This window comes from Poeciliopsis prolifica, unplaced genomic scaffold, assembly GCF_027474105.1.
Source record: "Poeciliopsis prolifica strain line A6 unplaced genomic scaffold, Auburn_PproV2 SCAFFOLD008, whole genome shotgun sequence".
NCBI lineage: Eukaryota > Metazoa > Chordata > Actinopteri > Cyprinodontiformes > Poeciliidae > Poeciliopsis > Poeciliopsis prolifica.
Window position 1 is genome coordinate 14226828 of NW_026562383.1, and position 25673 is coordinate 14252500.

The window sequence follows — 25673 nt, forward strand, 5'->3', positions numbered from 1 at the left end:
CTAGGCTTTGACAGGGACCTTATTCCTAAAAATTCTCAGTAGCCCATTCAAAGCTACCTTGGACCTCTTGACTGTCTCTGAGAAATGCTTTCTTTTCCCATCTTGCCATTTCACGTGATCAAAAAAATCTTGGTGGGTTTGCAGTTGCTTTAAACTTCTCTGGAACTTGAGCCTCTGATCTATCTGCTGTATTCCTTGGTGTTCATGATGCTGTTTGTGTTCACTTAAGTTCTCTAGCAAATGTCTGGGGACTGAAAAGAACAACTGTATTGATACTATGATTAATTTACATACAGATGGACAATTTGCTATTGAGGTAATCGCCAAAGAAAATTATGCGCTCAAATCAGAGTAACGAGGCCTGAATAAATTAAATGCCACACTGTTGGATATTTTTGAAAACTCCACACCATAGTTTTTATAAGTTTGGGACTCACCTTTGTTACTTAAAATCCCAATTGAAATACATGTGATTTTTAATTTGTAAGATGGCAACATGGGATAAACTGTAATGAGTAGAAATATTTTTGCCAGGCACTGTGTGTCCCGGCTTGGAAGAGCAATATGTCATTGAAGATTAAATCCTAAAAGTCAGACAGCATCTGTCAAGAGGGACAAATGCATTCCTTTGGAAATTTAAATGAAAACATGTCAAAGTAATTTGATATTTTTCGACTGGCAGGGAGTGTAGACCAGTACAACCAGTCTGTAAACACACAGCAACACACCAACAATGGGACAGTCTGCAACCTGCTAAAGGTGAAGACATAGAAGCAAAAAAAGCAGCGTTGCAGTGCTCTGCGAGGCACTGAAACATTATTGACCACTTATACTGTATATGCTGTAAACAGCTTCACCCAAAATAAGAGATCACATAAAATTACATACTGTTTTTTTCCTTGTTTGAATTGTACATTTAAAGCAATTTCATTAATTATTCATTCAAAAAGTGATGATGGTTGCGTCTGTCCTCTGTCTCACCACATTCTGTTGCTGACCGGCTTCAGCGTCTGAGCTTATGGGCTGCAAAAATAGCTCCTGGGGTGAGATAGGACTCAAAGCCACAAAGCCCCCTCTGGTTCTATAAGAGAAACAGGAATAGGGGGAAATAAATTCAGAAAGCAAACACATGCGGCGATGCTCCACACATCCTGTACATTTGCAGACTCACAGGGCCGAACCCGCACTGTGAGCCATCATTGGCAGTGAAGCGGTGTTGGACAGAATGTCCTCAGGTAGGGTGGAGGCATCTAGGCGTTTAAACATTAAGTTGCTTTTCTGAAACAAGACAAAAGAATATACATGACGGCTCAAATACAGGTCACAACGTTATAATTAACTTAGACCACAGTTAAGATTTTGTTTCTTCACATCTTTAGAGCCAAGACGGATTGCTGAAAAATGATGTGAGCCATAGAACCGTACCTAGTGGAATTTATCATAATTTTAATCTAAACTTATTTTATTTCCAGATATTTGTATATTTTTTCTATCTCTCAATTTTGCCAAATGCCAGAACAATGAGAGAAAGAGATCTTTTTTTTTTACATTCTTCAAAGTCAGGCGTTTGCACACTGCAAGATTACTATGCCTATGAATAATTTTGAAAACCTAGAAATAATGCCATTTAAACTTCTGATAGTTATCGATAGTTAATTGACAACATTTGAATTGAGTAGAGGTATGTATGTCAGAGGAAGACCTCAAGCAGACGAATCAAATAAAATGGACCACAATATCATGAAGAGATATTCATAATATCTCTCCCACCATATAAAAATAAGAAAACATTGAAAAACATAAGGAAGGTGTATTCAAAAATCAGTATGAAAGGAAGGAGAACATATGGAACAATATAAAAAAGTAAGACACAAAAAAAAGAAAAGAGAAGAAAAGAAAGTGTAAAAGTCATCACGGATGCGGGATTAGGAGATGAGGTAAGAAAGAAGGAGCAAAGTAAAAAATAAATGGAAAGACACAAGGAAAAAAGGTGAGGACATTTGGACCGGAGGATGAAAGGAGGGATGCAACTGTAAAAATAGAATGTTGCATCCTTCCTTTCATCATTCATTCTTTTCCTAACTTTAAGGAAACCCTGTGACTTTATGGGGTAGAAAGCAAAGAAAAGGAAAATGCAAATATAACAAAAAATCTCGCTCTTCAAAGAAAGTGCAACAGAGTTCATAGAAACATGCTGTGCTGACCTGAGCTTCCAGCTGTTGCCTTAGCTTTTTTGCTTTGTTCTGTTTGAAGTAGTCCATTATCATCATTGAAGCATAGATCTTCCCCACTGTCATGTCAGTATCTGCAGGAGCAGCGGACAAACTTCATTAAGCCTCACCTCTAGTCTCACAGCAGCAGATGGAAAAATGTCTTCACAGTCAGAGGCTGACCTTTGTTGATAGGAACCAGGAGATCCAAGGTCTTCTGCGGCAGGTAAGGCCAAATGATGCTTATCTCCTTCTGCAGTTCAGCATCCAGAGCAATGCGGTCCTCCCCGCCTGAGACAATATATACTTTGCACATTCTGATATTTTTTTTTTATTCATTTCATGAATATTCATGAATTACTATAATAACTAACAGTGACTCTGACCTCGTGCTATTTTGACATCCAAAGCTGTGCGAATCAGTGACATTAGAGTAGAAGTGAAATGGACAGACATGTCTTCATCCACGGGCATGTTCATCAACACCAACCTCTAAAGAAGACAAAAAGGGGAAATAAAATTTTCTTGTAAAATCATAGCAATTGAACAAAAACAGTCTGATTTCTATCGCCTCAAATCCAAAACAGTTTGCATTGACACATTTTTTAGTTACTCAATTTATTTTATCTTTCACACAAAACAATAATTATGTTTTTATTACCTTGTAAGCAATCTTAGCGGGACATTTTTTACCCAAGCCCAGAGGCGGAGACATGTGTGTTAACATCTCATACATAGCTGTGTAATGAATACGCCCACTTTAGAAAACACAACAGAGACAGAGAGCAAAAAGTGGATAGATTAATGAAAATCACAAGAATTATTATTAATATATTCAATATTTTTCTTTTTTCAGATATGACAGCACAATGTACTGAATGACTGTAAAGTAGTAGAAAAAAAAATGGTTTTCAATGTTTTGTCCAAATACTAATCCAAAAAGTAACCTTTTTCAAACCTTCCTTTTTCAAAGGAAAATAGCTCAAACTCATTCAGAATGGACACATTAAACATATATTTCGAAAGCTTGCCATAAATTTCCAATTAATGTGCATTTAGGTTTGGGCCATTCTTACACACAAATGTGTTTTGATGTAAATAATCAATAAAAGCTTTTACTGTTGGTGTCCACTGCATAAACATTGTCCACTGAGTACTTTAGCAAGGTAATTATAAGATTGCAGCACAGGTAATTTGAGGCTTTGACATTTCATGCTCTTTGACTGCCCTCTGCTGGATACAAGGAAAATACCACTGATCTGGTTCACATGGTGAAATGTAAAGCAGTTACAAAAATGAGGCCAGTTCTCACCATGCCAGTCTGTCATACTCGCCCCAGATGCGGACAAATTCATCCAGATGATGAGGGCCCAGAATAGAAGAGTCTCGTGTCAGATACTCAAAGTTATCCATAATCACAGCCACAAATAGATTCAGCATCTAAAAAAAAAGACACAGACACAAAGATCGGAGATAAAAGCACTGGTTTGGAGAAAGAAAAACAATAATATTGCAGAAACATTGTTTGTTATTTTATTTTTTTGTTCATTCTGACCAGAAAAGAGCTGAAGAAGATGAAGGAGACAAAGTAGCAATAAGCGAAGTCTGTCCCACACCCACCCTCGTGGTCTGGAGACAAGGTGAGGGGGGCTATGGAGGGATCTGGTTCACACTCCTGTCCAGATAGACAGGAGAGCATAATCTCCTGCCAGGACTCCCCTGTTGCACTCCTGGTGTTTAAAACATAAACAGCATTAAACACACTAAGCAATATTTTAGACAATCGTTTGTTTAAATTGATAATGGTTGCAATCTCTTCTGATATTTCTCGGCACAGCTCACCTGAACAGAAGCATCAGTGCACTGAAGAAGGTCTTAAAATTGTTGTGTTGATTAATGTGACTCTCATCATTCAGCTTGATGTTTCCAAACACCTGTAGAACGCACAAAAAAATCAGGGATTCAAATGCTTATCAAACAATAGCATAGTGTACTAAAACTTAAATATATCACTTTGCACTAACTTTTCTTGTTAAGTTCCTGTAACTTATTTCAATGGTATCAATGACATTACCTGCATTCCAATTATGGCGTAGATGAAGAAAAGCATGGCGATTAGAAGGCAGACATACGGGAGAGCCTGTCAGAGAAGAAAGAAAATATCGATGCTGAACTTTGTTACAATGCAACTGCATTAGCTAACAAACTAAGTAACTTCAATAAATAATAGTGAAAACTTTCAGACCTTAAAGGACTGTACAAATGTCCAAAGTAGAATGCGGATAGTGTAGCCCTGTCTGAGCAGCTTGATCAGCCTGGCTGTCCGAAAAAGCTTCAGGAAACTCATGTTGATGGTGTTCACCGACTGGGACCGCCGAATGAGTTGATTAAAGGTGATGCAGTCAGAGAGGGACAGAGTGGCAGGTGGACAGCAAGGACAGGATGTAAATCACAGATGGTGAAATTCAACACTACATGACCTAAGTCAGCACTGGAGGCAGAGACCGTCACACACGAGAAAACTCAAAAACATTTGATGCTGCATTCAGAACTTTCGGCTGTAACTTTTCAGCCTGGATTGTCATTCGGGACACGGCTTACCTGCAAGTCCACAACTATTTCTGTGATGCTGCCAAGAACAGTGATAAAGTCAAAAATGTTCCAAGTGTCTCGAAAGTAGTTCTGTATAGAAAAAACAATTTAAACTTAATCTGATGTTTTTATTCAAATGCTTTGCAGGAACAAAAACTGATTTCTTAATCCCCTGAGTTAGCAGGTTTTCTGCTGACATTCACACTTACCACAAATCCAAAAGCCATGATCTTCAGTATACACTCCAGGGAGAACAGCACTGTGAAGGCTGTGTTTAGGTGCTTCAAGACGGCGTCATATGCTGTTGGGGCGGAGTGGTACTAAAAAGAAGGAAAGATATTACTATAATGGTATCTCAAAGGGTTTCCGAAAAAATTACTGAGAAAATGGTTTACCTTCATCATGAGAACAACTGTGTTCAGGGCAATCATAACAAGCACCGTGTACTCAAAAGAAGGCGACGCCACAAAGTGCCAGAGTTTGTACTGGAAGGTTTGTCTGTTCTGGGGCATGTAGCGGGTCATCGGCTTGGCACTGATGGCAAAGTCAATGCAGGCCCTCTGAAAGGGAGGAATTGAACAGCATAAATACAAGCTATGCCTTAAATAACATTAACAAATGCTGTTCATACCTCATTCTTCTCCAGACTGCACTCCTGAATCATCTTATCGCCCTGCTCCTGGAAGGTGATGATGATAAGAGCCACAAAGATGTTGACGAAGAAGAACGGAAAGACCACAAAGTAGACCACGTAGAAGACGGACATTTCCATCCGGTTCCCGCGACTTGGCCCCATGTTCTCCTCTGTGACATCGGTGGAGTGTTGAAGGACCCTGGAGCACAAAAAAACCCCATTATACTTCCTGTTTCCACTCTTGAACAGTAAAATAGATGTGCATTCATGGCGGCCAGCCCTCACCTATAATTATGACATATTGAGACAGGTTCCCTAACTCATCCATGAAAACATAATCTCTGTTATGCTTCAGAGCTGTAAAAATAAACATAAACCATCCAAAGATTTAGGTCAAATGTAAACTTACTGAGGCCACCCTTCTCCAGTCGACACAGTGAAAAGCGTGAGCAGGGCCCAGCAGACGTTGTCATAGTGAAACTCATGTCTCCTCCACTCTCTTCTCTTGACCTCTTTCTTGTCTCTGCTGTAGTCAATGTAGAAGCCTCTGCAGGGACCAGAGCAGACTGGAGGTCATCATTTCCCTTTAGTCACCTATGAAACCTGCAACTTAATGAACAGTACTGAAGCTTTGGTTACATCTGAATGTTAACCATCACAAACATGGATAGAGCAATTTAAATAATCCTGTGGACTTTTGTGGACATAAATCCAATTTATTTGTATAAGGTTATTTAGGAGTATCATGTTTTGTTCCTGGCAGTGAGACAAATCTGCAAAAGTTAGGCTGATTTAAACCCTTCAGCTCAGAAATATTTGTGAGACCTGGATTTAGCTCTTAGCAGAATGCATGATGGTCCAGTCCCTAAGCAAGAGATCTGGAACTAAAAATGGTCAAAAGGAAAAAATTATTTCAATACATTATTGTATTTTCTGAAAGTTATGTAAATACGAAAGGTACAGTACTGAATGTCTTTGTGGCCACGAGAGATCTTTAATGTTTTGTAAGCGGCTAGCATATTATAGGATTTCCTGCCTTGAAAATGCTTGAATAAGCATTGGTAGCTTTAATGTGTGCCAGTGTTTTGATTGGCTCTTTCATAAAACCACAACTGATTTTACACCGTAATCCCACAATACAGAAAACCATCACAAATTACCTGCCAATATTTCTGCCATAAGTTACCATCAGGCTGTAATCCTAACATTTTAAGACAAGAAAAAGTATATTTCCCAAAATGTCAAGAAGAAATTTGCTGTAACCACCTTTCTGACAACAGAGAAACAGATTTTGTCTCTTCATTTTCAGGTTCTGTGTCAACATTTCCCCTATTACACAGCATGGAAGGACATGGTGACAACATGTAGGAGGATTTTGCTGATATATACCGTGCATTCCTACTCAGAACACTAATGTGAGTCTGAGAAAACAGATTGGATGCTTATTTACCGACATTCCTTTTCTGTTTTCATGGAGCTGTCAGTGCAAAAGAAGAACTTCCCCTTAAAGAGCTGGACCGCGATGACAGCAAAGATGAACATAAAGAGCTGATACACAATGAGGATGTTGAAAACGTTCTTTAGGGATGTGACCACACAGTCGAAAACAGCCTGTGGAGGAGAAAGACACGAGGGAGGGAAAGTAAATAAAATCTGTCAGAAGCCTGTGAAGCAACATCAAAAGCAAGTTTCTCATATCTTGATCAGACCTTGAGTTTAGGAAGCCTCTTGATGGTTTTAAGAGGTCGCAGAACTCTCAGAACTCGGAGGGACTTTATTGTCTTGATGTCACGGCCCTTGTTGTTTCTGTTGACATTAAAATAAGGCATTAAGGAGTACAGCTCTACTGTCAAACTTGACTATGAAGACATGACATAAGTAGTGAGAGAAAAATGTCAGTGAATTAAGAGAATAAAACACAATGTAGCAAAGAACTTCATGTTTGAGAGAAAGGCAAACATGATTAGTAAAATTCTGATTCTGTCTGTCTGTCTGTATCTATCTATCTATCTATCTATCTATCTATCTATCTATCTATCTATCTATCTATCTATCTATCTATCTATCTATCTATCTATCTATCTATCTATCTATCTATTTATCTATCTATCTATCTATCTATCTATCTATCTATCTATCTATCTATCTATCTATCTATCTATCTATCTATCTATCTATCTATCTATCTATCTATCTATCTATCTATCTATCTATCTATCTATCTATCTATCTATCTATCTCTCTATCTATCTATCTATCTATCTATCTATCTATCTATCTATCTATCTATCTATCTATCTATCTATCTATCTGGTCTTATTCACTTTTTATACTCCTAATAAATGCCTGACTCTTTGAGTGATGTGCAAACTGTAATATAGTAAGAAAAGCACAAAACTAAAGAAAAAGCAAAGGTGGAGATGGATGGGAACTAGAGAAATATGTAAAAGACTTGTGGGAGATGTTCACATGTAAAAAATGTTTACCCCATCACATTCCTGGTTGCCCCAACAGTCATAAAATCCACAGGAACAACAGAGAAAAAAAATTCAGGGATAAAAAAAGGTTACATCACATCCATATTAACAACAGAGAAATTAACATACAGTAAAACTTCAACAAATTGCACAGCGGGGGTTAATTAGTTAGTTAGTGAATTATCTGTTGCATGCAAGCCATGACAGACAACAGAAAAAAAATTTACACCAAAAACCATCTTCTCCTCTTAAAGCCTTGAAGTGAAACTTAAAACTGAGTTACACACTCCAAAAGCTCACAGGTGTCTTGATACATGCAGCTTATGACTTTAGGAAGGGCAACTTATAAAAGTACTGCATGCTCTCAAACTTATGAGCTGCAGTGAGTCAGTCATTAGTCATAGGAAAAGGCTGAACTGTGTTGTGTCTCACGTTAGAGCAAAGGCGATCAGAGCTCCCACCACTACAATGAAGTCCAGGAGGTTCCACATGTCTCGGAAATAGGAGCCATCATGCAGAATGAGACCCTGGTCTATCATCTGGAGGCCAAAAATATATGCATGCAGAAAAAAGGCCCAGAAAAATGTTGTAAAATGTATTATACAATTGAAATGGGAAATGGGAAAATTGCTTCAGTCACCTACCTTTATGATCATTTCAAAGGTGAACACTCCAGTGAAAACGTAATCAAAATATCGCAGCACCTGTACGGTTTGAAAAAGGCATTAAATCAAACTCCCCATAGTAGATCAAATCTACAGTATACTTATTCACCGGGTACTACACTTGTTACCCAGTACTTAGAGAGGTGACCAAAAAAAAATACCTCAGGACAAGACTCACCAGAACCGAACAGCTCATTGGAGAATGCTATCAAAATCAGCCTGAATCAACTAAGCAGATACAATTATAGACACAGATACAAAAATACTGATATTTTTAGTTCTCTCGGGATATGGGTCTGTTGAATCACCTCACTCATACAATATTCACCAAAACAAATCACAAAATATCAGTTGTTTGGCAGAATAACAACCACGCTGATTACCTAAAGTGCGGCAGAAATGTAGAGCAATGCTACCATTAAGCTGCATGACTCATTAAACCAATTTATAAGAGGAAAATCAGCATCAGAGCAACAAACTGGTTTCAAACCATACACCAACTCAGGGCATCAAAATGTCTTTGTAGTATTGCTGAGGAAATTCTTATGAATTCACAATGGATTTGGAGCATTGCTCTAACCGGATGTAAAAAAAAGAAGACGAATGTGTGCTTACTCTGGACACTTTCCATGACACTGTGAAAAGGGAAAAGTTGTAAAAAAAAACAAACTGCACAGCGATTTGCCAGGCAGAGCTGCTGATTCTCACCTTGTGTGTGCGTGAAAGCCAAATGTGTCATGACACATTGTTGCTGACTGTGTTATGTCAACTACAGATCCAACCTGACAGTCACACTGAGCTAAAATGTCATCTTCAGTAATTTACTATGAGAAAGCATGAGGTTGTAATCATCACTTAAGTATGTTCTAACAATATCTTCAGTTTGTGATACAATGGAAAGAATAAAGGTTCTTAGGCTTTATTCACATTCTAGAGTTCAAATACGTTTTCTTTTGATATTAGGTAGTAATATAAAAAGATATGTTGATGCCAAGTTTATTTATATAGAATAAACAACATAATTTATGTACCCATAAATCCAAAATTAGCAACAGCCATTAACAGTTCACGTACCTTGTTTCTGTCTGAGTTTGTGCACACAGGGTCCTCTGCGGCCAACGCGATGCTACTCGCCACAATCACAAGGAGGATGGTCATTTCAAAGTAGCGAAGATTGACCACATAGTGACAGATCCTCCTGATGCTGTGGAGCAACAAAAGGGAGGATGCTGAATGGGTGCATGCTAAAATTCAAAATGAATGATTCATAGGATATTTGTTGCATTTTACGGGTTGGAGGCTTTAAAGATGAACATGCTGTCAGGCGCTACGGCTTTAGGAGGCATCGGTGGTTCCTCATCCTCTGTTTCCTCCTCTTTCTCATCAGACTGGTATGCCTCCAACTCTTTGCTGTTCTCTAAAACAACCCAGAATGTGAGAGAAGACCAAGAGGTGGAAGTGAGTTATTTTATTCATGGACATATATGACAAAGAATATTAACCAAAAAAAAGACAAGTAGCTACTAAATTTACAATTCACCTATTTTTATGACTCCATGTTTAATGCAGTATGACTGTAGGGGGAAAGGAAACACAGGCCTACCTGTGACAGGAGTGAGCTCCAGTAGGGGCTGTGAAGACATTTCAATGGCCACGCTTCCCTCTGGGTTGGACTTATCACGCTTGATGGATATCTTGCGTTTCTCCGACTCAATGGTACTCACAGTGTACTCTTTTCCCTCTAAAGCGGGATCCGTTGACATGGATTCATACGGATCCCTGCAGCCACCCTCTCCCTGTTTTGACCAGGTGCACTGTGGAGGATCAGGAATATCGCTGCTGGGTGCAGCATCTCTGTTTCATCAGAGAAAAAATATTTCAAAACATAAAAAGGCAAAAAATAAATAAATAAATACCACAATATGTTATCATGAAGGAACTGTTTATAAGTTTAAGTAAATTAACTTGAAGTTTGTGCTTTTTTTATTTTGGTCCTCTTGATCAAGGTTGAATTTTGCACTTTAAACAGCAGATTTAAGTAAAATAAGCTTGGGTTTAGCAGTTGCATCAGTTGGTACGAACAACAATGAGTACAGAAAAATATGACACATTGTTTTAACTTTCCACAAACCTACCATCATGTAGCATAAAAAGTTTTGATGTTACTTTTTAGATTATGTTAACAAGAAGAGTTAAAGAGCTCTCTATCTCTTAATGTCATGTTATATGAGAAAACTACATGCCATCCAAATAGCAAAATGAGCAGAAGAGTGGCAAAAAATGACGAGTCTGATGATTTGATCAGAAGAATTTTTTTTCAAAGTGAAATTTGTGGAAGAATTAAACATAAAAATAACAAAAAGAAATATTTCACAAGAACTTCCCTACCTTCTGCACTCTTCCCCGACTTCTGCGTATGGATTGACAATGCATGTTCCATCATCTTCCTCCATCTGTGCATTGTTCTGATGTCCGCCCTCTCCTTCAGCTCTCTCACTCTCGTCTCTTTCTTCCTTCTCCTCTCTTTCATCAATCGTCTTCCTCTCTTGACTGAGCGACCGTCTGATATGTACAACTTCACGTGGGGTCTGTGTGCAGTCCAGACTCTTGGCTTCAACCCGGGCTTCTCGGTGACGGTGGCGCCTGTGACGGGCTCCTTCTTCTGGCCCCTGACTGGACCTGAACTTCCGGGCCATCCGGTGCCTCCCGCCGCCGGCGGTCCGGTGGTTTGCTCCTGCTGTTTTCTCCTCACTCATATTGACAAGAGGCTCAGCAGCTGGAGGCTCAGGCATTGGAATAGAGACTGACATAGGGGGCTCAGGTAGGGGCATCTTCACTGACATGGGAGATTCAGGCAGGTGAGCCGGGCTAGTTTCTCGGGAGATGGCGGGGACGTGTTTGGGAATAGAGGGAGTTTCATTGTTGTCTTCTGTAGGACTGCCAAACAGTTCCTCTCTGCTTGCCATTTGACGACGTTTGCGTAGTTGATTGGCTCTCTGCTCCCACACGGACATGTTGACTTTTCTTCTCCTTTCCCGGCGGTTCGCAAAGGCCCTGGTGCCGTTAAGGGGCTGCTCATCTGGGGCCCCCGCAGCACCGTCAGGGTCCTCTGGGAAATTGGGTCGCCCTCTATGGATTGCACGTTTTCTGTATAGGTAGGGCCTTCTTCTGCCACTAAAACATCACAACACAAAACACACCTAAATATGGGGGCAGTAACCTGTCCATACAGACAAATTTAGTGACAAAAAACAAACATACAAAGATCCATTTGGCACACCAGCTCTCTAATCAGAAAATGTTGGGGGGGAAAAAAATGAAATAAAAGTTGCAAAAAAAAGGGCAAACTGTCTGCTAATAATGTCTGCTAATTCTTAACAGAAAATATTCCCATGGAACAATGTGTGAAAAAACATCCAAAAAATGAACAATAATACCTGGAAGGAAGGGACGGATCAGAGGTCAAAAAAAGGAGAACAAAACCCACAACAACAAAAAAGAAAATGCGTGGGATTAAAGTGCATACATTGTGTAACATCTACAAAATAATCTCAGGAATCGATCAGGGAAATTAAAGAAAGGTCTGTGTGACAGGGATGCATTCAGTTATACTTACTGGTGTTCTGATTCTTTTGTTGTCCGATGAGTGGTCATTTGAAAACAAGACATTAGTGGTTTACAACGTACACTGAACTTCTGATGTGGCACAGAACAAAATGAGAACATGGAAGCAGAAATGGAAGAGAGCATCAGGTGAACATTAATGTTGTAAAGGTTTTTCTAACTGTAAACAGAGGTGCATTCCAACAAATTAGGATCAAAAAGTATATTTATTTTGCCTCCATGCCATGTTGCACTGATGGAGTAACAAGCAATTACTGAGTGCATATAATCTACAGTATTTGAACATAACTTAAGATGATATTTCTATATTTTAGCATCCTTTTGCTGTTGGTCTTATGAATCTCATTTTTTTAAGAAGCCGAGTTTTAAGTTTTTATTATCATCCTCATCACCAACAAAAAAATAGAAATAGACCACTATGAGTAATGGATCAGTACACAACATTAACTTTGCATTGAATAACTGAGATATTTTTTTTCTGTGATATTTAAATTTTATTAAGACATACTTGTGTCTGCATCAAAATAGGAGCTCAAAAACTGCTGAGTTGAGAAACGTTATGAATCAAATCATTTTGTTCAGTGCCACATAACAAGAATATAACAAGACAACAAGATGGAACCAGAAAAACTCACATTGATAAGCATATTAGTGGTTGCAACACGTAAATGACTTACACTTATATATGTTACACACAAATGATACAAACATATTCAAAGCTAAAGCAGTCACAGAATTTGAAAGCTCTGTGCTTTTTTAAAGCTGTTATGTTCATTTGTCCAAAAGTAAAATATCAGTATTTTTTATACTGCTGGACAAAGAAAACACATAAACACAGCAGTGTTATTACATGAAGACAGCAGTTTATCTTGTCTCCTTTAGTAGTATTTCTATCATTTAGATAACAAATCAAAGAAAACAACAAACAACAAAGGTTAAACCCAAGATGCGTGATCAAATGCCATTATTATTAACTCTGTTTTATTTTGAAATGACCATAAATCATTTTGAAATGACATTGCATTTAGCAATGGGAAGACTGCATTAATACAGCAATCCCATTGATCAGATGAACCTATGAGTTGTGATGTTTTGGTCATACACTAAAATATGAATGAATTCTGTCTTATTTTAAAAGACTGATGTAAGAGTAACCAATAACTTACTCTGATATCAGGCCATCTCTTCCTCTTGCATATCTCTGATTGAAGAACTCCTCTTCCTCCTCTTCGTCCTGAGAATTAAAATATCATAAACAATGATTTGACATTTGAAGTTTTCAACACAAAAATACATAAAAATATGTCATTTTTACAAGTTCTGACAATATTGATATAAAAAATGCAAACCTTGGTTAGCTCCTGTGCGTTTGCCAAATTATCCACAGCGATAGCCAAGAAGACATTAAGTAGTGTGTCTGTCATAAAGGTTGTTAAGGATCAATATGGCTTGCAAATATCCACCATCTCTCGGACTTTAAATTTGACACAGGATATATCAAAATATACAGCTTTTATTTGATTTCCAAATCAACAAGTTCTTAAATGTCCAGATGGAATTCAGCGTCTTTTTTAGAAATATGAGAGCAACATAAAAATACTTTGCTAGGGAGGCAGAGTCATTTAAAAGTAAATGTAAATAATTTCAAGATTTTCTTATCTTCATTATTTAATGACATTCACAACAAAAACTGTACATTTTCAGGCGACTGGTGGAAAACAATGTGCAGCTTCAATTATATCTCAATCTGAAAAATGTTTTAAACAAGCTAACAAGAGCCTACAAAAATTTGTCCAAATTGTTTTTCATTGCATTTTTTGTGCCACATTTATTGTTTTCAAGAAAATACAAATCACAGAGGGTTTTTTCAAAACCGATAATTGAAAATTGGTGATCGGAATACCAAAAATGCACAAATCTTAGTTATCTGTTGATAGTTATCTTTTTAGAAGATAACTATCAATAAATAACTCATGTCAGTGATGACTGCAAGTACACTTCTGACTGAAACTATAACAATTTATTTCCCCAATATGGCTATAAGGGACTATTTTTAGTTCATTTCACTGTTAATGTTTTTTATTTTTACACTGTAAAGCATCTCTTATAATTGAATTTTTCAAGGATGCATTATTGCCACTTTTATCTGAATACTTTCAAAAGTGATGGTGCACAAAGGTCATGATTACATCACAGCTCTCTGGCCACTTCTGAGGTCAACAAGGATACAGTTACCGAACAGAGTGAGCACTATGAAGTAGATGGATGACCACATGCCGTACTGAACGCCTCCTTGTGAGCGGATTCCATTATACATCACCTCATTCCAGTCCTCACCAGTCAGAATCTGCACGTAATTAAAGGCACGGAACATATAGCAGAAATAATTACACAGCTCAGGCTAGATTAAAGCCAACGTTGACTTAAAAATACTCCAAAACGCAGACGAACCCCCCTGTACTGATAACAATATGGTATTAAAAAGGGTGACGAGCTAATAATTACTATGTGTGCTGATCAAAACACTCTTTCACAGTGCAGTCGGTTTGAAGCGGATCTGATGTGGACTTGTACACGTTTCCCTTGTCTGATATTCATGTGCGCATATGTGTGCTTGGATGTGTGGGACGATCGCGGAGGCAGGGGGTGGAGAGCGATTGAGCAGAGTTGTTTAATCCGCGCCTGGGGTGAGAAATATCCCAGGGTGCAATGTGTCATGGAGAGCAGGCAGGATGGGGGGATCTGTGGGAGCCAAACCTGAAACACTGTCATGATGGCAGCTGGAAACGTGTCAAAGTTGGTGGGAGTGTAATCTTCAAAGATGAACCTAGAGGGAAAGTCGATAGAGAAGCAGGGTCAGATATGACCAAGGAGGAAGAACAGGAGGAAGGAAAAAAAAGAGGAGGAAGAGGATGCAGAGTTATTTTCATCCAGACATAATACTTCCTCTCCTTCTTCCCCCGAAGAGGCCATTGAGGAAACTGCTGTTGAATTTTTAACCAAGTAAATACTTTTTCAGAACAACAACTTGTGTGGAAGTGTAGGTTAAAACAAACAGAAAAATAGAAACTGGTTTTACAGGAACTCACAATAAAAGAAGTTAGTTCATACCTCCCTCCAAAAAGCTGCATCCCGAGTAGAGCAAACACCACAGTGAAGAGAAAGAGAAGAAAAAGCAGGCTGATGATGGACTTCATGGAGCTCATCAGGGAAACAACCAGGTTCCTGAGAGAAGCCCAGTACCTGCCAAGAAAAAAAATTACATTTGACACATCAATTTCTCTGAAACCAGAATTTCTACAAGGTCTTAAAGTTAAATCCCACCATTCTAATTTTGGACCTTAAGAAGTCTGAAATGCAGACAAACTCTTTTCTTTGTTATCTACAATTATGCAAAAGACTTCTGCTACTGGAACTGGCCTACTGTAATAGCAATTATACTGCCACTAATATTGGAAACAGGGATTTAAATAAAGTAGCCAAAATCTGTTGTAAAAACTGTTATGAAGCTTTTAACATAATACATAGATGAATTAAATTTAGATATCATAAAATTAAGTCACATGAGCATCTCTGTGCTATTAGGTAAGCTAAAAAAAAGTGAACTTATTATGTTATGGTGTTTTTCAAGTCATATATTTAATAAAGGTCCGAATAAGGTATAAATCTATTTGGCTAAAACTTTGTGACCCTCACTTAATTGTTCTTATTTTCGAAAGCGGACAAACTCACTTGGTGATCTTGAATATTCTCAGAAGTCTCAGCGCTCTCAGTACACTGATACCAAACGACATGCCGGGCCTAAAAAATCCCCATACCACCTCAAAGATGCTGCCGATAATGACCTGCAAAACATGTTACATATGAAGAAGGAAAACAAATGATGTCCCATGACTGTAATCTTGATTGTTGTTAAGAACAATGTAGCTACGGGAGGGATATGTTCAAGTCTTACTAGCTCAGGCAAAACGCATGCAATGATTATGTAAGTTTGTAGGTGGGCTTTATTAGTTTAATTATAGTTTAAAAGAATAATTGTTTATTCCAAGTGATGTATCAAAGTCTTTCTTGTGGAGCATGAAATCTAAACATTAATGTCTATGAAGCAAAACGGTTTTACTGCTTTGGTTTTTCTACAGTCACATGGAGTCAGAATGAAGGATGAAGGATCTCACCCCACAGTCAAAGCAGTTGAAAGATGAATGGAAGTAGAGCCGGAAACCCAGACCGTACATTTTCAAAAACATCTCAGCCAGAAACAGCCCCAGGAACACAAACTCTGCATAGTCTGCAGATATGAAGAGAACAAGAACCAGTCATGTCAAAAAGCTCAAATGATGTATCATAAAATCACAAACAACTCCATTGTTAAACGTGACCTAAATTTTTCTCTTCAAGGTGTTAGTTAAAAGAAAAACCCTGTCAGCTGTTCATGATTGAAACACACAGAGGATGATGGTCAGCCAGTCAGGCTGGTCATGGTGCACGATAGCCACGCAGATGGTGTTGAGAGCCACCAGACTGAGGACCATCAAATAGAATGTGTCTGTCTTCACCATGCGGCGGATGGAAATGCGCAGCATGCGCTCTTTACGTCGCAGGTAGGCAGCAGGGCCACGACGGCCGCTGCGAAAGTTCATTCTTGATCTTGACATGCCTAGAGGTAGGAAAAATTGAAACATCAATGAACAAAATAAAAAGATAGTATGCCTTTTTAGTGCCAAAATATAAGGGAGATATGAAGAAAAGGATCCTCCACAATTAGAGACACCCCTGGTGAAAATGTTTCAAATTGGTTTAATAAAATCTTAATACTAAATAAATCTCATCCGCTGCCACAGTGTTATCTTAGGATGTTTTTTTAGTCTCTTTCCACTCTGCTCACAGTCTGTGGCGGCAAGATAAAGCTTGTTAATAGTGACTGAGGTGGCATGCTTTCTTTTCTTTCCCAATTTGAAGAACGACTAATAGAAATGGACTTCTGAGTCATATTTGTAGCCCTGTAAAATTTGAACTCACAGCTTGCTAATTAAGAGCCTCGAGATACTTTTGTTACTCTCTTTGTGAGAGTTAAAACGGCTTTCAATAAATATGCCACCATATTTTTTTAAAATGACATAAAAATATATATTTTTATTTAAAACTAAAAAATTCACTCAAATTTAAGAATGTATTTTTCGAATAATATTTTTTGTGACATTTTTCTAATGCGATATAATTTGATAGGATTATTTACCCAGGGCATCAGTAAATGTGGAACATGCTGTTTCTAAGTAGGTACAGAAAGAGACAACGGCAGACTGGACCACTCTTGAAGTTTTGACGCTTTGCTGCCAATAGTTCTTTATTGGTATATAATAGACACTGTTCATATTACATTCTGAATACATTTTATTGGTGAAAAGCAGTCAAGAAAACATTGGACTTCAAAATCTAGATTAAAATTGTACATGTTTTCCAGGTTATTTGAACTGCAGGTCATATGTTGTCCAAAAATTTCTACTGTAAGTTAAAAAGAAACAGGAAATGTCCTTGACTTACTGGCGGTGGACATGTCTGTGTACTTGTCACTTCCTGGTGCGCCTCTCCGTGCACCTGTCTTTTTACTTGCTCGTTTTAGCACTGAAAAAAAAATACAACACAAGACGGAAGAAATGAATTTCTTGTGACACGATTCCAGATCAACCTGCAGCTGAGATTCTAAAGGGATGTTGAACATATAAAACATAATCTGAACTGCAGATATAAACAGTTTTTTGGATGTCTTGACTTTTTCTCTTGAATTAAACCAGCAGGACACAAAGTACTGTAAAAATATTTATTTGTAATCTTAATCACAAATGATAATTGTATTTCTTAAACGTTATTATGATGTTAGTACCACAAAAAGTAATAAATCAGTGGCAATAACATCTGAGGCCTGTTGAAAATACAATAGAGTTAGAATTGCTACAAACACTAACAATTCTCTAATTAATTTTTTAAAAGCTAAATCAAATTTAAGATCCATTGAATAAAATAAGACCCTGACAAGTAAAACAAAGTAAAAATAAAGCTTCTCCAACAACATAGGAACTTACCATCTAATGGGGATCTGCCTGAATTTTTATTCTCCTCTGCAAGCATGACTTCCTCTGTAATGCAATAACGCTTGATGTTACAGACAAAGCAACAATTCAAACCATGTGAAGAAGAGCTTTACAGTTTTCAAGGAGAAATAGTTTAGGATGTCTACAAACATTTGCAGGAACCGATGTAAGCTCTACCTTAAGAGGCTGGGTTGACCTTCTCTGAAGACTGATTTCTTGATCTCTCTTGTATTCTGTCTCTCTTTTATCCTTCTTCCCACACTCTCCCACATTTGTGCACACATAACTATGCACAGCGTCTACATCGCGCACTCACTCGGGCATGTAAACAGTGAGATGCGCGTGCACATACGTACATGCACACAAATTTAAGTCAGTGAGTCAGTATCACCTTTATCTCACCCTCTGCTTGCGTGGGAGACAAGCAATGTAGAATGCCATTACAGCACTGCATGTTTGTGCATCTCAACTCTGCGACTCTGATGAAGATCTCAAACCCTGGTAGAGGAGTCATTTTTCAAAACATGCCAGGGCTTGGGTAATTCATGCAGCTTTGGTAAGGTTTAAAACCAAAGTCTTTAAACCTTCTGTATTTGAATATACCGCTTTCCTTGAGATGACCAACAAAGCTACTGCAGCCATTTCTTCATATTTCTGTCCATGTCTTTTCTGTAAAAAAGGTACAGCTAACCCAGTGCTTCTATGTTTACCAGAGTGTGCTTTCCTGGGTGGAGTCATTGAGCTATTGCGTCCATTAGCAATGTGCAATCTTGTCATTTGTCCGAATGAAAGTTATAGCCAACTCTATTGTTGATTTAGTAATTGACGAAGCAACCACTGCCATTGTCTTTGTGTTTTTGCATTTCTTTCCATGGAAAATACTAATGGCCAATTTCCAATTTGACAATATGCTCAGATTTTATTGGAATGAATTAAACTGATCTGATGTCAATTTGGATCAAATTGGATTCTGTGTTGCTGGGTATTAATTGAACCTGATTCTCTTGTAAAAAGCACCAAGTTAACATTTATAAATATAAACCACTATAAGCCACATAATGAAATCTAATCATTAAATTAAATGTTCCAGCAAAGATGTGTAATTTAATAGTGTTAAAATGTTTAGCTATTTTTGCACTAATGAGTCCAAAAACTATTTCAAAACTAGCTATTGTTTAGGAAAACCTATTAGGTCACAGTTCTATCATACAGTATTGCAGAAAAGCAAGATGCAAAGTTTTTCTTCTTCTTAGTACCTGCCCTGTCTATCCATGCTCTGTAGCCATTCAATTCTCTTTCCACTTGTTGCTGCCGACGTAACTTCATGAAGGCTCTCCTGTTCTCCACCCTCTCCCTTTCCTTGGCAAATTCTCTGAGGAGGCAGGAAACAGCTGTCTTACTCCACTATGCTGACACTAAGGCATTTTTTTTCTTGCAAACACAGGAAGAAGCCCACTCACCCTGACAGAACTCCCAGCACAAGATTCAACACAAAGAATGAGCCAATAATGATGAGAGGAATGAAGTACATCCAGTTCCATGTGGTACCCAGAGCATCATTAGTCTGCAATGTCAGTAATGTTCAAATGATTAAAGATTTAACGGTAATCAATCTGATGAGTCATGGTTCTTAATCTGACTAAGTGTATGAACTCACATTATAAAGCACAGCTGTCCAGCCCTCCATGGTGATGCACTGGAAGACGGTGAGAACAGCAAATAGAATGTTGTCAAACTGTGTAATGCCGTCATTTGGCCCAATCCAGGTGTCGTTGCAGTCGTACTTTTCCGGACATTTCCTCACGCCGCATGCAAATGCCAACTCTGATGAGTCAACAGTCTCATTATCTAGAAAAAAATAAAGCACAGCTATTCTGCATATGTCACTGTAATGCATTTATAGTACATTCAGCAACACTAGCACTAACATGTTTAATTTTCCACTAAAATAAGCACAAGACAAAACTGAGTAATAAGGCAGCGTTAGAATGGCTAAACTTAGAGAATTCCAAACCAGACATTCCTTTGTATTTAAATTAGCTGTAGTGAAAGAGTTTAATAATAATTTTTGCAACAATGTCTAATCTGTACACTGACAGTAAAGCAGGTGGTAAAGTTAGACTGGAGGTTATTAAAAAAAAAGTGCCTTCAGATACAACAGTACTATAAAGCGCTTTTGTTTAAATCCACCAACTGTCTGTTTCACATGTTGGTGGTGAAAAAAAAATCTAGCAAATAAGATGAGAAAGTGTGGTGTTGTTTACTGTACATCCATGAGAGACAATGACCAGTTTTCCAGTTTTAAGTTAAGGATGTTTTCTCCAACTAGACACATTTGCCAACAAACGATATTTTGTTGTCCATCTCCTCTCAAATCATGTTTTGTTTTTCCAAGAGACCATGAGTCTGTGCCAGCATGTAGATGTGTGCCCCACTCGGATTTGACGCAGTCTGGGTTGTTACATAGTGAGCCAATGGCCATCTTGTATGGAACCCATTTGGGTTGACTAATAACGATATCTGAACTGGGGCAGTAAGGCACTCTATGTAGGTCTTAACTGGGTCTCAAAAAGGATATTGGGAAAATCTGCTCCTGAACTACACATCCAGGACAATATGGGTCAGTTTTTGAATTGTCTTGCTAAGGGGCCATTGTGCAATCTACAGACAGTCATTTCTGGTGGACATTATTGAGCCACTTTTCTATCTAAATGGTGCCCATAAATAAATTTTGATGAGGGTCAATTTATCACTTTGCTGCTTTGTTCTAATCAATTTCCATTTTGTTTGGAATCTTTTCCACATGAATATTGTGGAGTAAAACTTAAATCCTATATCCTTAAATATACTCCCAATACGTCAAACCAAATAGTAATTAACAATAATTTTTTTTAAAAATGTGTGATTTACAGTTATATTAACATTATTCAGATGTATAAATATTCAAAGTGCCTTACAAAAACATTTATATCTCCTGGAACCGTTTTGTCAAGTAAGGACCACAAACTTTATTGTAAATCATTGGAATTTTGTGTGATAGATTAACACAATGCAGCACATAATAGACACAATGCATTGAAGTTTAGGACAGTAATATGGTCAAATGTAGAAAACTTCAAGTGCTATAAATACCTCTTCAAGGGACTGTATAATTCATAAACTCAGAAGAAGGGAAAAAAAATTTTATTGAATTTTTCCAAGAAACTGTAAACTTTTTGTTAAATAAATGTTGTTGTTTTTTCAGATGTCTGTTCAGTAATTCAGTAGACATGACCAGAACCAGGAGGAATTTGTTTTCTTCTGAATTTCTTTCAGGCTTTGCATCTAAATCCATCTCCAGCTAGGCAAAGACAGTAAATGCTATGGTGTGGCGTGTGATTACAGTGTAGTTGTTGACTAATTAAGCGGTATCTAAATCAGCCAGCAGAAACTCTAATAATACCTCAGAGTTTGCAGCTACTGTAATCCATAAAGCCCTCAGACAAAGATATTCACACCCTCTCTTTGAGAAAATTGACTAAACCACATGTTTAGCATACTTGCTTGTAAATTATTCACAACAGGTCATAAATAATCCAAAAACAAACCCAGGGGGTATTAGTTTTTACCTAGTGATTTGGAGAAAAAGGTGTACTTCAAAACAGCATGTCAGAAAAGGAACTCAAACTAGGATTCAGAATTTCACTCCCAACTGGAAGGATCTCACACGGCATTTAAATTATTTCTATCAACTCAGACAAAATTAAAGATCTTAAAAATGTATTTCTTGTTTCCGAACACCTTTTCTCATATAATTTAAAGATGATGTTATTTGCATTATGTATGACTTACCAAAAATGTCGTCCGATGGGAGGCAGGTGTGATGTAGTTTCCCACTGTAGAACTCCAGGCCAATGATTGCAAACATGAGGATGGCAAAGAACAAGAGAAGGCCGATCTGAAGCAGTGGGATCATGGCCTTCATAATCGACTTCAGCACAATCTGTAAACCTGTAATAAGTGAGCAAAGAGCGAAAATAAAATCACAGTTAACCCAATAACAATATCCTTGCATTTTTATTGATGTGATTGTATTGCAAATGTTTACCACAGTTTGCACATTTTCCTCAGTTTTTTAGTGCTTCTCGATTTATTACCTTTTTTACTTTCAATTGTTGGATTAGGGATATGAAATGTACAGTTTCCGAGAGCGAATAAAAGCTACTTTTTCTTAAGCTTACACCCAGAGGCTTTCAACTCTGTACCAAAAATACTAAACAGCACAAAATACAACCATGGTATCATAAGAAAGATAATAGGATATTATCTTAAAAGGATGCTCATCTTGCAGTATAGAATAAAAATTTAATTGTGTTAGGCTATGTTAGGAAAACACTCTAGCTGTTTTCATACTTGCAAAACTTCTCTCTAACTCTTAGAGGAAGTACCCCTCTATTTTTGTGTCTCTATCACTGGAACTAAAAACTATTTTTAGAACTCATAGTTATACATTCTTGCCTTGGAGAAGATAGTCTTTTTGTATGACAATGATCATCTGTGAGGGCATTGTTCCAGACAGTAGATTGTGTGGTGAACCTAAAGAGCCTGGGGGTGAACCAAGGTGTAAAGCCCAAAAGAAATAAGGAAGCTCTTTATATGATACTTTCAGTGATGAAAACACAATAGAATCCAGTATCTTTTTCGTTCTATGTGTCGACAGCCAATCTGTCAATTCTTTTAAATGAGTGACGATTTAGTCTTTTTTTTTTTTTTTTTTTTTTTGTCAGCTCAGTACTAAACAAAGCAGCACAGAAAATGTTTTGTAGATGTCATTGGAATGCTGGGCTAACCTGAAGTGATGCACACAAACAAATTAGGCTTTTACATATTTGTTGAATTTATAGTAAGTTCTATTGTATGCTGTTGGTTTATTTATTATTAGTTAAACTTAATCTCATTGAGTATTCCAGAATTTATTCACAAAACTATTTTCAACAGGCAACTTGGGAACCAAAAGTGAATCTCAGATCTGTCTTAAATGGTTCGCATCTCTTTGCTCTGGGAAAAATTTTTTTATGGAAAAATACATTAAATATCAATGGAGTGTGGCAGTTCTATGCGTTTATGCAGTAGAAGGTGATAATGCCCTGTAATGTGAGTAGACACCCACTGTTTTACACTATAGAAGAAGAGCAGGAAAGCAATTTACACTTGTTAATTGAGCATAACAAGATGCCCTCACTGCACAGATGACATGAGATATGGATTATCTGTTAAAGCAGAAGAAAACCAGTTTTCATTTATTTTGCATGAAAACACCAACTTAGATGTTACTGAAATATATGTTAGTCTTTAAATGACTATTAAATGACTTGCGCTTTAAGAAATGAAGTGATGAACTAAATTTTGAGCCTTTTTAATGCAATTATCAATTTATAAACTTCTTTCCTTTAAAAATGCATTTTAATATTTCTGTCCAGTATTCCCATTTGTCTTGATTTGAGTTCATCTTTGAACTCTGTTTTAGCTTTGGCACAATGAGATATTCTCTGTCACAACATCAGGTTCAAACTGCACCATATTTTCAATTAGCATAATTTGGACATTGAAAAATTTCCACAATTTGGGTCACACTATGTCTATGCTGATGCACTATAATAACATTTAAACTGAACAAAAAGATTATTTCTACCGGCACCACTATAATAACTTAGGGTTGTAATAATGTGTCTTGCATATATTAGCACATTTTTGCAAAACTGTTATAATACTGATAATTTCACAGTGTGGATGTGAACCTAATGCAGGTGACCCTGTTGAAAAGAAGGGAAGCTTTCAGTGAGTAGAATGGTGGGCACCACTGATTTAAACAACAGATCTTGTTACATTTATACATTTGATTTACTCCCAGATGAATGGGCCATAAGGGAAGTCTGGGTTTTTATAACCTTCTATCTAACAGCAAAATAACGTAGTGTTACCAAATCATCAATCAAAAGATCTTCAGCTTTCTTTTTTGCAATAAAAATACAAATAGATAAACATTTGTGAAGTTATGTTGCTTTTAGTGCTTTTTAGAGAAAATGCCATGTAAATCATTCTATCTGCTTTATATTCCTGTTAAGAAAATCTAATTCCACATGGTTGTATTTCAGGGTAAACATGAATTTATAGAAGAAAGTAAGATTGTTGTTATAATTTGTGCAGATTATGCTTTCTTTATCTCAGGGCTTTAAAACTAGTTTTCTTTCATGCAGATTACATTTCTTCCTCAACTGAAGGAAACATTCAGGTGCAACATCTGGTGGACTAAGGTCAGTAAGTGACTCACTGGGTATCCCAGAGACGAGCTTGAGCGGTCTTAGGACTCGCACAGCCCTCAGGGTCCGAAGATCAACAGGAATGTTCATGTGGGCTCCAGCGGTGGCCAGGATCCTAGAGGAGGCAAATGTATTAATATGACATGTCCTGAAATAAAGTTTAATGTTGGGTATGTTAGAGTTGCAGTAGATTATTGTATTTATGACTCATTTTTGACACAATATGCCACAGAGGCATGTAAAGCACACCCACAGGCATCTAAATCTGTTTCTAAAACTTTCTTGAGGTCAACAATTTCTGTCTGTGGAGGATGGAAAAACCTGTTTTTATAAATTTACAAAATAAAACAACGGGGTTTAGAAACTAACCACTTACTTCAAAGGAAAAAATCAAATTGTGAATTTGTGACAGAAAAAAAAAAAAAAAAAAACCTGAGACAACTGCACAGCCGGCAAGTGGTACAGTATTTTCATTAAATGTACCAGACTCGCCTGGCGAGAGACAAAGAATGCACAACCTCATACACCTGGCAGGCATTTCTACTCACGTCTACCCACGCACACATCGATGTGCCTCCACCTACACACAAACACCGAAAAACAGCATCAGGAGCCGCTGACTCGCTGTAGCTTACACAAGAAATCACATGTGGATGTTTCCCATAAGAAGGCGTAACCAAAATACCTCAAATCCATAAATTGTAGAAGTAACCCAAGAGGAAAACAGGTATAATTTTTTTAATTAGGAGAAGTTCAAGTTTTATTGTTATTTAGCTGAACAAACATTTGAAATTTACTTCAGAAATTATTATTATTTATTAGATGTCACCATTTTGCTGATTTACACACACATACACAAACATTTAGAAAAACAAGCAAATACACAAACTTATAAAATCTTTGGATGGTGCCGGGAAGTGTGGGGGAGGGTATATATATATGTGCGTGTGAACAGGGAGTAGAAAGCACATGGCAGAAACTCAAGTGTAAACCCACGCAGAATCTCTCCTAAAAGCAGTGGGAGGGAGAGAGGCCAAGCGAGCGAGTGAATGAGTGAGGCCGTGCTCGCGCTAATGCAGAGAA

At 37.6% G+C, this 25673-nt stretch overlaps 1 protein-coding gene across 1 annotated transcript in view; it reads right to left on the minus strand.

Moving 5' to 3' along the window:
* The window catches only part of LOC129361800 (voltage-dependent R-type calcium channel subunit alpha-1E-like), a 58346-nt gene that overhangs the window by 5140 nt on the left and 27533 nt on the right, over positions 1–25673 (minus strand). The window contains 39 exon segments of the mRNA XM_055032910.1: positions 982–1081; positions 1172–1278; positions 2205–2305; positions 2394–2501; positions 2597–2702; positions 2872–2968; positions 3523–3650; positions 3766–3940; positions 4053–4144; positions 4285–4350; positions 4456–4575; positions 4812–4892; positions 5012–5122; positions 5198–5362; positions 5434–5635; positions 5846–5983; positions 6887–7047; positions 7146–7242; positions 8346–8452; positions 8558–8617; positions 9653–9782; positions 9869–9995; positions 10182–10432; positions 10967–11752; positions 13369–13436; positions 13552–13619; positions 14432–14549; positions 14960–15029; positions 15314–15445; positions 15935–16047; positions 16378–16490; positions 16650–16859; positions 17744–17824; positions 18283–18336; positions 19548–19663; positions 19752–19855; positions 19949–20139; positions 22123–22281; positions 24602–24705. Of these exon segments, the coding sequence (XP_054888885.1) occupies positions 982–1081; positions 1172–1278; positions 2205–2305; positions 2394–2501; positions 2597–2702; positions 2872–2968; positions 3523–3650; positions 3766–3940; positions 4053–4144; positions 4285–4350; positions 4456–4575; positions 4812–4892; positions 5012–5122; positions 5198–5362; positions 5434–5635; positions 5846–5983; positions 6887–7047; positions 7146–7242; positions 8346–8452; positions 8558–8617; positions 9653–9782; positions 9869–9995; positions 10182–10432; positions 10967–11752; positions 13369–13436; positions 13552–13619; positions 14432–14549; positions 14960–15029; positions 15314–15445; positions 15935–16047; positions 16378–16490; positions 16650–16859; positions 17744–17824; positions 18283–18336; positions 19548–19663; positions 19752–19855; positions 19949–20139; positions 22123–22281; positions 24602–24705 (5317 nt within the window).